The sequence below is a fragment of the Argentina silus genome (assembly GCF_951799395.1).
Source record: "Argentina silus genome assembly, chromosome: 2".
NCBI classification, from domain to species: domain Eukaryota; kingdom Metazoa; phylum Chordata; class Actinopteri; order Argentiniformes; family Argentinidae; genus Argentina; species Argentina silus.
This window is the reverse complement of record NC_139656.1, coordinates 8317656-8332109: the sequence shown is the minus strand read 5'-3', so window position 1 is coordinate 8332109 and position 14454 is coordinate 8317656. Positions and strand designations below refer to the sequence as shown.

Sequence of the window (14454 nt, the reverse complement as noted above, 5' to 3'; positions counted from 1 at the left end):
AATACATTTATAAAGAAATACTGTATAGCAATAATCAAAGAATTTCGTTAGAATGCAATGGAGAAAGATTACAGTCTTCAACAGATGACATATTGTAAGCCTATTCTATACAACAACACTGACCGAAGTAGCATTTATAACTTCTTATCAGGAGCCCTCTCATTTCTGTATGTTTATCAGACTTCCTGTCGCCACTATCCTTTTTAGTCAGTGTTTCTGTTGTATAGTGTGTGTTATGGTAAGAGGGGCAGAAATGGCATTTGTATTTGTATCATATGCTAATCTAAGCATGTCAAAAAACACTGGTTAAATAGGCATATCAAACTAAACAATAACATACTGTACACACAAATACCCATGAAACCAGAGAACAAAGCAGCATGGCTTGGCTAATATGTCACATGATACTAACAGCAGTGCTGGTGGTGAGGAACATTCTTACATAGAGTCAGATCATACCTGGGATATCCATGAAGTCGTCCAAGTTGGGCTGCAGCGGGGTTAGGCCTGGCTGGATCATATCAGCGTTGCTGGTGTACGCTGAGGAGGTAATAGACTAATATCAGATACAGGAGTGAGGGATGGGTGTGTGCATCTGTGTGTATGTGTGTGTACAAGCAGCAATTTGTATGTGTGTGTGTGTGTGTGTGTGTGTGTGTGTGTGTGTGTGTGTGTGTGTGTGTGTTCATCTTTAGCCTCATTCATTCATTTGAAGTTCCTTATTTGTGGGGCGGTTTCTTCCCTGAATTATTGACTCACATGACCAAGTACTCTCTGAACCCCTCACTACTCCTTGCAGAGACATGATATTGCAACATATCATGTCTGAGCAAGGGAAGAGTGAGGGGTTCATGGTGTATCAGGGTCTTTGCATTCCTCTGAGCCTGAGAGTCACAGGGGGACTGTGATACTCACTGTTGTGGCGGTCAGCGGCCCAGGGGCAGGGTTTCTGGGTCATGGTGAAGAGGGTGTCGGAAATGTCAGAAAGGAAGCAGTCCAGATCAAACATGTGGGCCTCCTCCGGCATCGCCTCGGGCTCCTGGTACATGTGACTTGACCATTTCTCCAGCTCGGCCCTGCAGAACTGACCCTGAGCACAGTGGGGTGGACATGAGGAGTTGACACCCAGCTATAGAAATCAGGACACAAAACCATCAGAGCATCCCACACCATCCCACTAGAGGGAACTTATTCTGCACCAACAACACAACAGGAGATGAGAAAAATATCAGTTGGGATAAGCATGAATACAAGATATGTCAGATCTAGGGAGATAGAGAGAAAAGGCTGGAAAGCCTTATACAGTACACTAGTACTGTATAAAGAAGGCCAATATAAATTTACAGTTCACCATGAGACTTAAAAGAAGATTAGATAAATTATCTTTACTTGAAAACGAATGCATAATAGCAACATATTCCACACTCCTCAGTGCTGTCCTACAAACATAGGCTACAAAAAAACAACAGAATTGACAGAGAGCCATTCAGTCACAGTAGGTGAAAGCCCCAGGCTTTTACACCTCACACCATACAGTAGCCCTTTCAAGAATCAAATAAAGCATCAAATAAAGCAAACACCAGCACTCACAACAAATGGATATCCAGACCCAGTCTCTTCTTTCTGTGCTGTGGTTCACTGTCATCTCTTATTCTTAAAGATCCACTGCCAAATCAGGGGCCACATATATAGGGAAGCCCAAACTGTGGCGGAAATGCTTTTGATTACGTCTCAGAGACAGACTACCTCTTTTCTTCTTTCTATTTTTTTCATTATCTGAGATAGGTGTGCTGTGTGTGCAAGCAGAAATGAGATGTTGTTTGTCTGTGTGTGTGTGTGTGTGTGTGTGTGTGTGTGTGTGTGTGTGTGTGTGTGTGTGTGTGCCGGGTTGAGAAATCATTTTCGCAAAAAACACAAGCCCCCTACCTCCCATTATGTTTTTTTTTATTCATTTCTTTATTTTGATGTCTCTCCATTTCAATGAGAGCAGCAGTCTTTTGTTCCTGACCTAATTCTAGCAGTCACACTCACGTGTGGACAGACAGAACGACTTAACACCCACAGATGTACTCAGGAGTCACTAAAAAAATACAAACTATCTTATTCTTTCACTTCCGCCTGTTATTAACATCTTTTATTATTAGTCTTTATTTTCCCAGGTAAGGTGATCGATTCACATTTACAGCAGTTTTCACTTTTTAGAACATTTTACCTTCTTCCTCCTCTGTATGAAATGATCACGAATGTTAAGCTTGATTAAGTGTCTCAATGACTAAAAACTGCTGAGAAGCCATATGGTGTCAGTGCCAGGGCAGCGCAGTGACTGTTCCTGCTGGATCTGGAATTGACAGCAATGCTCGAGACAAGACAAAATAACACCATTACAGAGCTGAATGAAACGCAGAGGAATCTGGCACTTTCAGGTTCTGAGCTGATAGCAGGAGCTTAGCTCTTGTTTGGTGATCTTTGGCCTCAGTGAGGTTAGTCGGCTTGTGCTACTTTGAACCCCAGTCCTATAATGCCATTTACACAGTCTGCTAGGGCTTTAAAGAGAGACCTGTGTGCAGTCAAACATTATCCATGGTGGTCACACATCTGATCAGATGTTATGTGAGATTGCAGCCTTCTATTTTCCAGTAAATTTAGATTTTTATGTACAAATGCAACAAATCAAATGCATTTCCGCTTGATGTGAATGCATGGGCCTATAGTAAACTCTGACATTGATTAACAAAACAAACAGTAGAATGATGAAGAAAGGAGCAGGAGGGGAAGGGGAAGGGGTGAAGAAAAGGAATAAGAAGTGGGATAGACAAAACCCAGTCAGCACATAAATTATGACCAGATCTGGCCCACGTCTGTTTTCTACCGGCATCTGGATGTGGCCCAGGTACAATTTTGTTCCCTGGGCCATAAGTGGGCTGGCTCTGGCTGCTATTCCTGAGCATTATCTTTGACATGAAAAGGCCAGACCTTGGCCAGCATGAGAATATGGCCCATGTTCCAACCACACTCAGAGCAAAGATGGCCCAGTAGCTACAGGAACGTATCAGGGCCACATTCTTCATAACAAAGCTGGCTCACAGCAAATTGCCAACTCTAAGCCAGGGCTGGCCCCCCACATTTGGACCAGATCTGGCCCATAGAATAGTTGCCGTTTCCGGCACTCCATATATGCCACCACAATAACCCTGTCAGCAGAGTAATGATGGCCCAGGTACGACTTTGTTGCCCAATACTGGACCACCACACTCACACCAAAGATGGCCTAGTTATTACAGATACGTATCAGACATTTCTCATACTGTGCATTTGGACCAGGTCTGGCCCATATAATACTTGCCATTTCCGGCACTGAGCCAAGAACAGATCTGGCCCACAATTGTCTGCTGACTCGGAAGTTGAGAGATACAAACAGGTGAGTAGGAGAGACCTGAGCATGGCTCCTGCAGACAGAGTGGGTTGAGACTGAGAGAACACATATGTGTGCTCATGGGAGTGCTGTCATCATTGAGGTGCTTCCCTAGGGTCCTAGGGTGCTCCCTTCCCCCCACCTCTCCATAACCGTTTAATCACAAGGTGGCTCATTTGTTTTTTTCAGAACGATGCCAACGTCAAACTTTCACATTCACAAATCCAGAAAAACAACAAAGACTTAATGCCCCCCTGCTTCACAATGCCATCCAGGGAGGAAGTGGGTCAGATTTGATTAAGTGACATTAAAGTCTGGAGCCACATCCTTGGAAACACCAGGCAGAGCAGAAAGAGGAAGATTAGAGGCATTGTAGTTAAAGGCAAAAAGAAAGTGAGTCATTTGCTCACAAATGTCGGCCCGTGACGCAAGTCTTTTTTGCACATTTCTATTTTTTTCTATTCCTTCTTTTTTTTCTCCTCTGACTGACCACAGCAAGCAAAATCTGAGTGAGTTCTATTAATAGACAGCAGCCAGGAGGACTTTGACAAACATATGGTGAGCTCCTAACCTACAAAGGCAAAAACAATACTACTGGGTCATCGATCTCGCCCATCAATATCACACACACTCAGGGAGTGGACCAACCAGACTCAGCTTGCTCAGCTAGTTTAATGTCACAAACAGTGAGCTCTTATATACTGGTCACTGAGCATATTTGTGTCGATAACCAATTAACTATAGGGGCTCTCACATGTGATTAGTGGGACCTGGTTACACTCCCCTTACATTACGTTACATAAGCTAGGGTCCACTAATGTTGTTTTGAAGCCAGGTAATAGTGTCAATGCTTCAGAGAGGAAATCCACAGGCAGACTACAGATGACATGTTTTAAGGCCTTCTCTAAAACAAAGCAAATGAGAATGAGAGGGTAAAGTAGAATTAATTTTAGCAGGTCAATCTTACCTTCTGTAGCATTGACAAAAGTCCATCTTTGTTTTTCTGAAGCTATAAAGAATATGAAAAAACTGCATTTGTAATGTGATGAAAAGAAAACAGATGTACTGACAGTGTTACAGAGACTGCGATGGGATCATTTATGTCCCAAATAAAGACTCACCCTCTTCTTGTAGTATATCCTCCACTTGTGGTATTCTTTTATAACTACTTCAATCCGGCGCTTCCAGTAGCTGCCTTCTAGTACAATAGCCTTGCAATGGAGAGAAACAGAAACATAATTCAGGAAGAACTGCTCTCCAGAGCTTCAGACAAGAGAAAATACTAAGTTTGTCTGCAATGTTGGGTAGTTTCTCACAAGGCCTTGGGGTCAAGGGTCACTCACTTCAGGTTTGTGGTGAGCGTCTGCCTCAGAACCCTCCAGGGGGGTTACAAACCCACACACAGGATTTTTCCTCTTTTCTACATCTGAACCACAGAGAAGAAACAAAAACTATGAATTTAATCATGTTTGGATTTATTTTGTGGTCCATAAAGCGGTCAAAGCTGCTGTTGTAAGTAAGCATCAAACATGATTGGCATAACTTTAAAGGAATTGCACTCTCTCTAGTCGAGTATGTGGTGACATAGAGAAAAGTATAGTACATCATCTTAGAATTGCATTCAATCCACAGTTTTTGTAGGGGGGCAATCCACTCAAGTCTGAAACAGTTGTCACTACTGGCTCTGCTGTCTGACTGTAGCAAGCACTGTATCAGTTGTTGTGTGTGTGACAATGCTCTCCTTGTTTGTTATCAGGTTGAACAGCCCTGTGACATCAGAAGACATGCCAGTCAGAGTGAGAGGATCAGAGGAGGGAGAACTCACACTGAATGAACCAGGCTCTCCAGATCCCATTATTCAAACGGATCTTGTCCCGCCAGAGCAACCGCAGGCCTTTGAAAGACTTCCACTTCGGGGAGACAATTTTACCACTGAAAAAAAAAGAAATCATTTTGCAATAAATTATGATTAAATGCTAAATTACCTATTATTGCAAGACCTAAAAAAATGTATTTGTTCAAAGGTACTATATGCCATTTGTTATTACCATTGAAACCAAGGGCAAAGTTCACATCCCTCCCATTTACTGTTTACAATTGACAGAGATAATCATTGGCAAAATTACAAAAAACTGGTCACAAGCATGGGGTTAAAATCATCCATGGATATCCTATCACGGATAAGATATGCAGCTTTCTCTACATATCTTGCACAATAAAAGCCGAAAGTGCTGGTCTCTGCCCAATGGACTAGAACACTGGAACTATGTTTCTCATTGCTGACTTTGACATTATAATTTTGGCCCAGCCCAATCAGAGAATCTCATCCATCAATGAAGCTGTTTTCTCCCCCTTGCCTTTCTAGTGTCATTCAGCACATCAGATGGTGAAAGGGGCCCACTTAGTGCCCAGTGCTCAATGAGTTGCTAGGAAGCCAGGTGAATAATTTCCAAGAGGTTGGATGTGCTTTCAAATTGCAAAAGTGAAATCCTTGTCACACGTTCAGCAAAACAGCAGAGGCGGCACATTAACCAGGGGCAAATTGACAACTGGAAGCAGATGGGTAAATAGCATGACATTCACCCATCTGGAGCATGACAAAGAATGCTCAGCAAAATATTGTTTTAAGAAATAGGGCGCCTCACACCTGCTAGACTGTCAACAACATCTTGTATAAAATGAAACAAAAACTGGCTTAGAAAAGTTATAAACACGGGTTGAAAAATCAATGTTCATCAACAGATAATATACTGTAGCAACTTCTGTAAAACTCAGTTTGTATACTTACTGTCATTGGTAAAGATTGGGGCACAGATACACTAATGGTACAAGATACTAAGATGCCATGAATTGGCACAGCTGAAAGTCTGGAGGGAAAGTACAGGTACAAATGCTAAATCCTTGGCATGATAATATTTTTCAGCCTTACTTCAACAATTAAAGTAAGGTCTATTGCAGAATGCATTCTAGTAAAATTAAATACATTTGATAGCAGGCTTTAGGGCTGCAATATTTTTCTTGGCTCAAATTGTGTTTGTTTTATTCATTGAGCAACTATCAGATTGTAAAACACAGATTGTGCCAAACGTCTCTATGCCAAGGGTTGATGGCACACATTGAAGAAATTGTTTGTCAGTTTGTAAGACTAATGGCCTCAATTTGCTTTCGCTAAAGAGCGCACCATTTCATACAAGGAGAGTGCATCATTCGTGGGGGACAACATGTTTACTGTACACTTGTGAATATGATATAAAGATGTCCATTCATCAGTTGTCAGGCACAGGGGCTTTAGGGATACAGTCTCTGATCCTTTCCCTTAGTCACACTGTATTCCTCATTAATGCTGCCAACTCAAACCAAAGTCCATATTTCTGTCAAGATTTTCAAAGCAATTTCACAATCCCCCCAACACACACACACACACACACACACACACACACACACACACACACACACACACACACACAATAGCACAGTGTAACAGACACATCCCTACCTCATCCCATCCCTATCTCGAATAAACAAAATAGATTTTAAGGTATAGACAATGGGACATAGTGGGTGCTTTGACCCAGTCAGAGGCATATATGTTTTTGGTAGGTTAGATTGGTCGATGAGTATTTGTTACCACTTTACGCACAAGTAAACAGTGCAATCATGATTTACCTGTAGGCCAGTGACATACACTCAAATAACCGGTTCAGCGTTGGGTCAATGCTTAGGCTCCCAGAACTAAGCGGACCGAACGTGTATGTCTGACACCATGTCTTGTTCACAGTATCGAAATCATATCCCACCGTGGCTCCGCTTTTCCGTCTACGCGGGGTGCAGTCGCTGTGCGGAGACGACACCATGAAGTGTCCGCTGTGGATGACCTGCGTGCGGAGAAAAGAACCAACAGCTGGTCCTGTCCCGACAGCCGTCGCATGATCTTCCTCTGGGTCCGAATCTGATTCCAAGTCTGGTAGAGGGTTCTGTTTTGCTTGTCCAGACAATTCTGGGGACATTCTTTCAGCCATTGCCATCGCAGCAGTATCAGCACTGCATATACCTCCTTCTGACTGGTATGAATCCAGATATTTGCTTGGGTCTATTTACCGTTGAATTTGGACTGCTCGCAAAGCGGACAAATGGAACCCATTCGTCCTCTCCAAGAGCACTTCTAGTCTATAAATTGGTAGGCCTAATGTGTCTGGTGTCCCATCATAGCAAACGTAGGTCTAAGCAATGAGGCCCTTCAAATGTCAGCTGCGAGAGTTGGCCACTATTACAACACGTTATCTTAGTTGATAAGAGTCTACGTGTTTTTATTATGTAAGGGGAGACCTCTGTCCCAGCCATTGGGTCCCAGCCTATGGTCCCAGCCCACAAACGGGACTAAAAATTAAAGTGACAAGCAGAACAGTAGGCCCATAGATTATAAACTGCTAGAACATCCAATGTTCCACCACTTTGTCCCCAAGTTGGCCTCATTCTATAATGTTCTTGCATCATGGATTTGTTTTTTAGGAGAAGAAGCTGTGTGGCAACACTGGCTTCCTATGCACAATTTCCCATGCACAATAACATCACTTGTCTATACATTCTTATTTGGTTTATGTTGAATATGGTGCCAGTTTTCACACTTCTCCAAAATGATTTGCCACTTCATAAAACCACTGTGAAAGTAGCAAAAATACTACTTTTAAAAATTCACTGGTGGAACCTTGGATCCAGGGGCAAACTGAATGCTGATATTACAGTATATTGAGCACCACCAAGTTAACCCAGTTCCATGGGCCTCCCCCCATTTCTAACACTGCCGGTAGACCCTAGCTTTAACCCTAGCCCTATAACCTTAACCCTAACCCTACAGCCTTAACCCTTGCCCTAACTCTACCCTAGCCTTAACCCTGACTCTAGCTCCAATAATAAATTAAATAAAGTCACTGAGAGAGCCTTGGTTAGTCCAGTGACAAATTGAATGCTGAAATTACAGTAATGTCAATGTCACCACTTAAAATTTAGATTATGGTCCCGGTGTCATGTCAGTATGTGTTCTCTTGTCAGATAGTGTTCCCCCTCTATTAATTGTGATTTTAAGAGGTATCTAAGGCAAAACTTAATTGATCATGGCTTACATGTCACCTTTCCATTCCAAGCGTTTCCAAGCATTTTTAAGAATATTTTAACATGAATATTTAATTCAGAACATTCACTGTTATCACAATTCGTTAATTTAACACCAATGTTTTACTTGAATGATATAACGGAAATAATCTTATGTCATCTGCAATAATCAGCAATAGACTTACTTTTGACTACATAATTATATTCACACAGATCTAAAGTGCACAGAAATAACAACACAAATAACATAACAATATAACATTAATATTCATAGTAATCATGAAACTGCTTTGGAGGACCAAAGTCCTCCCAAGTGATAAGTGTAAGCCACTATCATTACTATTTTATAGAATTGTTCATTAGATTGGGTACACTATCTATCTGACAAGGGAACACATACTGACACGACACCAATTTGGACTACATATCCCATGTGACTTTCTGGCTGAATAATAACTTCCGGGCCATGATCGTTCTTTAAAAGGTTAAAAGTCGAGCGTAGGGGGAAAAGTGTTTGGTCTGCTGTCAAAACGTAGCTAGCTAACTTGCTAAGGGAGCTTGCTACATTAGTGTCATTTTTTCTAGATATCTTTTACTAATAATCATGGATGCTTTACACAAACATCGTTCTCTCTACAAGGGAACCACTCCGCCATGGAAAGAAACGTACAGAAAGGTAGTTATATGAGCCTCAAGCGGCTGTCAGCTCAGGGCTAGCAGCTAGCTAGCGTAGCCTGGGTGACCAACTACTAGCCACTACATTGTCACATCGATATGTTATTACATTGGCGCATGATAGTGATGTTAACCTTATAATCCTCAGCGTTGCGTGGACAGGTTGAAAAACAGTCGTTCTCGGTTACTGGAAAAGTACCGACAGATGGGAGAGAGTGGGCACTGCAGTTCAAAGGGGTCGCTCATGGTCCAAGAGGTGATGGAGGAGGAGTGGAACGCGCTCCAGTCAGCCGACCGAGGGCTGCCCTCTCTGTGGCGTAAAGGCGGCATTGGCGAGGTGAGGAGCAGTTGTTTTCTCTGTCTCTTCCTCTCTTCTCTCATCCTCATTGCGTTGTGAGTACGTGTGTGAGATGGAGATGAGAACACACCAGTGAACTTATTTTCTCTAGATGTACAGTGTCATGAAAGAGTATGATGAACTGGCAGTTTTGGAAGAAATCCAACAGGAGCTCTTGTCTCAAGGTAATTGTTTTCCTCAACCATCTTGCTTGCACGTTTTCGTCCCATGTTTTTGACCCTCTTCCATAAGGATAATGAATGGTCTGTTTTTTCCCCTTTTACAGAGCTATCCATCATTGAGGAGTATGAAAGAAGCATGCAGTTTGAGGAGCAGTACTTGAATTCAGTTGTGGAGGGGATGGAGGAGGAGAGACTAATCATATGTCCTGTATGCCATGTGTATGTTTGAATTTATCAAAAATGTCCAAAATTCACTGAAGGTTTTGATAGAGTAAGTTGTACTGTAGTTGTACTGTACTCTAAAGCACTTAACTGTCTATTTCAGGAACAATCTGACAGTGAACAGCCATTTCACCTCCTGTCCCTGCGGGCTGTACATCAATACAAGGGTATGTTTTCCCCCCCAGCACTGAGCCTCTCTAGATTGCTGGATCACAAGGTGTGCCTCCATAGGTACAGGTATTGTTTTATTTTTCACAACAGGACATTGCTCATGGTAATACAAAGTGGAGTGCTGTAATTCCTAGTGAGTTGAAATGTATCCCTAGTTGATAGTGACAGGAGTTTCTGTATCTGTTGTCCTCAGCAAAGGAATGTAACCCCAGAGGTGCTGCAGTGTCTCCTGGAGAAGATGGTCACAGAGCACATGGAAGACTGTCTTCACAACCCTGTCTTCTCCATGGCCTCAAACACAGATGGCTCTGCAAGTCTGATGATAAGTTGCCAGGTAGATAACTGACTTGCTTTAATACATTCTCATATTTTAGTTGATCGTATTCCTCTGAGATCAAACTGACATCTAATGTCAGATGATTTCTTGACATTAAAGGGCCCTGCCCGCACTGTAATTTGAGTTGCATGGAGATCATTAAAATGTAATAACTACCTATTGAAATGTGAAAGCAATTACTGTGTACTGATAACTGAGTGGCTGTATTATGTATGTTGCACTAAGGAGCTCTATAGGAGATATTTTCTGCTGCAATGAGAATGTACAACTCCTCCTCTGGCTGGCTCGATCGGTCAGTCTGGGGGATGTTATGATATCATACTGAACTGTTCTTACTGTATGTTTCCAGATGTCTATTTTATTCAATTCTATTGACACTTTATTTTGTTTGTGATGTGAGCTGCTGTAACGCCTTAATTTCCCCTCGGAGATAGGTAAAGTATCTATCTATTTGACTGTAAAATGTGACAATAGAATGTGTCTTTTTCATTTCAGGCTTGTGACTACCTGTCCATAGTTCTGTGAAGATGTCACGCCACTGTAGCTGACTTTAACAGTCCAATCCTGTGTTAACCGGAGTTCTCTTCTGCACTTTGTGTATTTTATTTCTGTGAAATAAAGATATTTTTTTATGTACAGTAATATAGGTTTTGCTTGTTCATTTGAACTATTCTTGGTGCGAACACATTTAAAGCATGTATTTCTGCATGTATCGAATGTACCTCATGTAAATATATAATTTAATTGGATTCTTTCACTGAAAGGAATACAATCTTTTCTATGCCATTGATGGTGACAACTTCCAGAGGACATTCAAGACCGTAAGGAGTTGAATCAGATGGCTCCACACAGCCTGCATAAATGAAAATGTATGCCTGGACCATGCTTGAAACTTATACAACGCTATATTAACAGAAATGCATTTAACACTAAGTGCTTCACATTTGAAATGCAGACATCCAGTGCGGGAAACTGCTATTAAATTAATTTATTTGGTGGATGTTTTATTTAGAAGATTTGTGAAAATGAACTCACTACAAGCAATTATTTTGATATTAGACTGTGGTATGCTTGGTCACAATCCAGAAATCTTGCCACAATCACTCATTTATCAAACATTTATTTTGAATACACATTATACAATGACTTCCTGCTTTGAGGTGACGGAACAATCTAGAGAGTGTTAAAATTGTCAATGTCTATCGTGTTGAGCAATGATACACCGCCTTCATATATTAACCAAATTCTTCGTTACAGTCAAATAAAATACAGAAACATTGCAGATTTTCAGCAAAGTAGATCGAAGATAAATTATCACCTCAGTTGCTGCAGACAACACATACATTAGTCTCATTGATACCTGTCTTGCCAAACTATGGGCAGTAATTCATTCAGTGCCTATACATCTGCTTACTTTTCCTTTTGTCTCCACCTTCTTTCACATCTGTAGTTTACAGGGGATGTCTCTTAATTAAATGAGAAATGGGCGCTTATTAAATTATTCTGTACATTAACTGCATTTGACAAAGCCACTAAGGTCCTCAAGGAACTTGATGTACTCCTGATGCTCCATGGCAGTGCTCAGCTCAATCAGTTCATCAGCAAAGGTGTTGTCAACCCCTCTGTCAGCCAGGAAGTCCATCAGGTGGTCATACAGAGCCTGTGGTTCAAGTCAAAGAACAGCTCAGAGAATGCTCTTTCTATGAGTTTGTCCTTTCTACCAAGGCTGTTAACAGACCACATGGTATGACATTTCAGCAGGAATAATTATATTTTCCCATCTGCATTGTTTCCCTGAATACGAACAAGCTCTTACCCAGTCCAGAGAGTCTGTGTTGAGTGTGTAGCTGGTCTCCTTCCACTCTGTATCTCCCTCAGGCTGGAAGCTGACCTCACGGATGGCAAAGATGTCACTCTCTTCTTCACCTTCCCCATGGCTAGTCTAGAAAATAAACCACACAACAATGTCAGACTGTTAACCATTTTGCAAAGTGTTGATAAAGCTGGTTTGTTGACTGCATAAGAAGATTGAATATATTTAGGAGGACTCACCTCATCCTCAGGATAATGACAGTCAAACACCAAGGTATGCTTTACAGCCTTTTTCGTCACTTCCACAACAAAGTTGGGTGTTGATAGTATATCTGGCTGTGAAGAAACAAAATACATATAATAAAGAGCCTGCTAAAACAATGCATGAGTGCACTGTGTGAAAAAGAAGAGTTCCAAGAGGTTCACCTCATTCTCTGCAGATTGCTGTCCTTGTTCAGCCTCCTCTTCCAAGTTAGGTGGAATACTGTTGTTGACGTTGAATGTTACTGTCACTCTGCAAAACAAAGAAATGGTCAAAACTGCAGAAATGCCTTTAGAAAACTGTTGATCAAGGGTCTAACAAGGGTTAGTTTAAGCTATTGAGCCACAACATTGCTGTGTGACATTTATTCACCAATGACAGAAGAGTGAGACTTTCATTAAGTTGTAAGTGTCATTTGATAACATGTAATTATTAATAATGACTGGGCAATTTCATAGATGTGAGGATTCATTGATATGACTGACATGTAACAAACTGTTCCAAAAACAAACAAATAAAATGTCTATACTGATTGTGTCAGCACCTGTCATTTACTCAAGTACTTTTGTGGAATATTATGGTAATGTGACTTTCTCCATCTTACTTTTCTTCTGAGATTGTCCGCATGAGTTTGGCCTCTGTGCCATTCATCTCCAGGTCCCACCCTCCAGACATTTTGGGAAGTGTCTTGTTTTTCTGGATTTTCTTTTCTTCTTTGATTTCATCCGACAGGAAGTCTCCAAAGGCTTTGTCCCCTGAAAGATAAAACAATTAAATGGTGTTAGCACAGAAACACTGCCATATCCTGAAAATAAGAGCCATTTTACTGAGGTAGAGGCTACACTGTTTACACGTATTTCACTCCAGTATTTTCTAGAACTCTCAGTCTGAAAGTGGTTCTCAAAGTGGGTGACACAAAACAGGAGGTGCATGTGTCTCATACAGCAGGACCCATGTCCCATTTCCAAGGTCACATGTGTTGAATTGCACACAAGTCCAGATGTAGATGCCATCAAGGATAACTTACCACGCTCAATAGTTACTGATGGTTTCATCAGACATCAGCATTATACATTCCCCGTGCTTGATTAATGACTGGCTATGCCAATTAAAGAAGCAGCTTTACAAGCTAGCTTGGTGAGACGTTTAAAGCAGTTTGGTTAGCCAACTGACATTTCTGTTGACTGGCTAGCTACGAGCCAGCTATGCAATATGACAATGAATTTACCTTCTGTATGCAGTCCTCCACATCCACATGACACTGACGGATTCGATTTTGAGATGAACAGTTTTGGTCTGTACCCCGATGCAGCCCCATTATTGCTCATCATCCAAAGAGACCGGGTGAAAGGCCGGGTGGTTGCCGAGTTTGGGGAGCATAATACCGGTCTCGCAAGAGGCAGTGCTCGGGCCGAGGATGCTGTGGCTGTGTTAAATCGAACCGCGGTACCCACCGCACGAACAAGCGACTTCAGCATATTGACTGACTCTTGGCTATGAAAAGAGGGGTTGATGAGCACTGAGCTCCGGTTAGTCTCTACTAGCGTTCTTGACAGAGATTACTGAAAACACGTGTGGAAGGACACTATGACCTCCTCAAACTATGCCCTTTGAACCGGAATTGGTCTCAATTGGGTCTAACAAGAAGTGAATTCGTTTTGCAACGTTTTATGGGAAAATAGTTTGCTAATTCAAATATTTTTCATATCATGTGACGAAATGTTTCTAATAAATGCAACCAAGGACGATATAATCCTATCTCTGTGATGCAACCTTCTATGAAGGTTTATCTCGCTTGCTCAGACAGCTTGCTATTATAGAGGCCTCTTGTGTTCAAATCACGAATTGCAAGCACATAATGGAAATACGAACTAAATATTTTCGATTTCAAGAGTAAAAATGTAACTTCTGTGGGCACGTTATACGTGTAATTTT

General features: G+C 41.6%; 3 protein-coding genes across 3 annotated transcripts in view; 1 reads left to right on the top strand and 2 right to left on the bottom strand.

Annotated features, from left to right (window-relative positions):
• mlxipl (MLX interacting protein like) overlaps window positions 1-7437 on the bottom strand; it is a gene marked incomplete at both ends in the record, with an annotated part of 13425 nt that extends 5988 nt beyond the window's left edge. The window contains 7 exons of the mRNA XM_083695097.1: window positions 460-540; window positions 916-1090; window positions 4380-4421; window positions 4534-4623; window positions 4756-4838; window positions 5238-5344; window positions 7079-7437. Of these exons, the coding sequence (XP_083551223.1) occupies window positions 460-540; window positions 916-1090; window positions 4380-4421; window positions 4534-4623; window positions 4756-4838; window positions 5238-5344; window positions 7079-7437 (937 nt within the window). The remainder of the gene's footprint in view (window positions 1-459; window positions 541-915; window positions 1091-4379; window positions 4422-4533; window positions 4624-4755; window positions 4839-5237; window positions 5345-7078) is intronic.
• A 1595-nt stretch (window positions 7438-9032) lies between these two features.
• Window positions 9033-11081, top strand: rpain (RPA interacting protein). Its single transcript, XM_083691676.1, has 7 exons — window positions 9033-9197; window positions 9345-9533; window positions 9646-9718; window positions 9820-9934; window positions 10041-10104; window positions 10302-10442; window positions 10941-11081. Exons 1-7 carry the CDS (start codon window positions 9126-9128, stop codon window positions 10968-10970), a joined length of 684 nt encoding a protein of 227 aa, XP_083547802.1. The 5' UTR covers window positions 9033-9125; the 3' UTR covers window positions 10971-11081.
• A 467-nt stretch (window positions 11082-11548) lies between these two features.
• On the bottom strand, window positions 11549-14115 carry c1qbp (complement component 1, q subcomponent binding protein). Its single transcript, XM_083665138.1, has 6 exons — window positions 13748-14115; window positions 13124-13274; window positions 12684-12771; window positions 12498-12593; window positions 12262-12387; window positions 11549-12105 (listed from the first exon to the last, which is right to left on the bottom strand). Exons 1-6 carry the CDS (start codon window positions 13995-13997, stop codon window positions 11956-11958), a joined length of 861 nt encoding a protein of 286 aa, XP_083521264.1. The 5' UTR covers window positions 13998-14115; the 3' UTR covers window positions 11549-11955.
• Window positions 14116-14454: the final 339 nt, after the last annotated feature.

Coding starts and splice junctions, on each gene's coding strand:
- rpain (XM_083691676.1), top strand. CDS start 9,126: ATGGATGCTTTACACAAACATCGTTCTCTCTACAAGGGAACCACTCCG. Junction 10,105..10,301: donor GGCTGTACATCAATACAAGG/GTATGTTTTCCC, acceptor TGTTGTCCTCAG/CAAAGGAATGTAACCCCAGA. Junction 10,443..10,940: donor GTCTGATGATAAGTTGCCAG/GTAGATAACTGA, acceptor TTTTCATTTCAG/GCTTGTGACTACCTGTCCAT.
- c1qbp (XM_083665138.1), bottom strand. CDS start 13,997: ATGCTGAAGTCGCTTGTTCGTGCGGTGGGTACCGCGGTTCGATTTAAC. Junction 13,275..13,747: donor TGGAGGACTGCATACAGAAG/GTAAATTCATTG, acceptor TTTATCTTTCAG/GGGACAAAGCCTTTGGAGAC. Junction 12,594..12,683: donor AGCAATCTGCAGAGAATGAG/GTGAACCTCTTG, acceptor GTTTCTTCACAG/CCAGATATACTATCAACACC.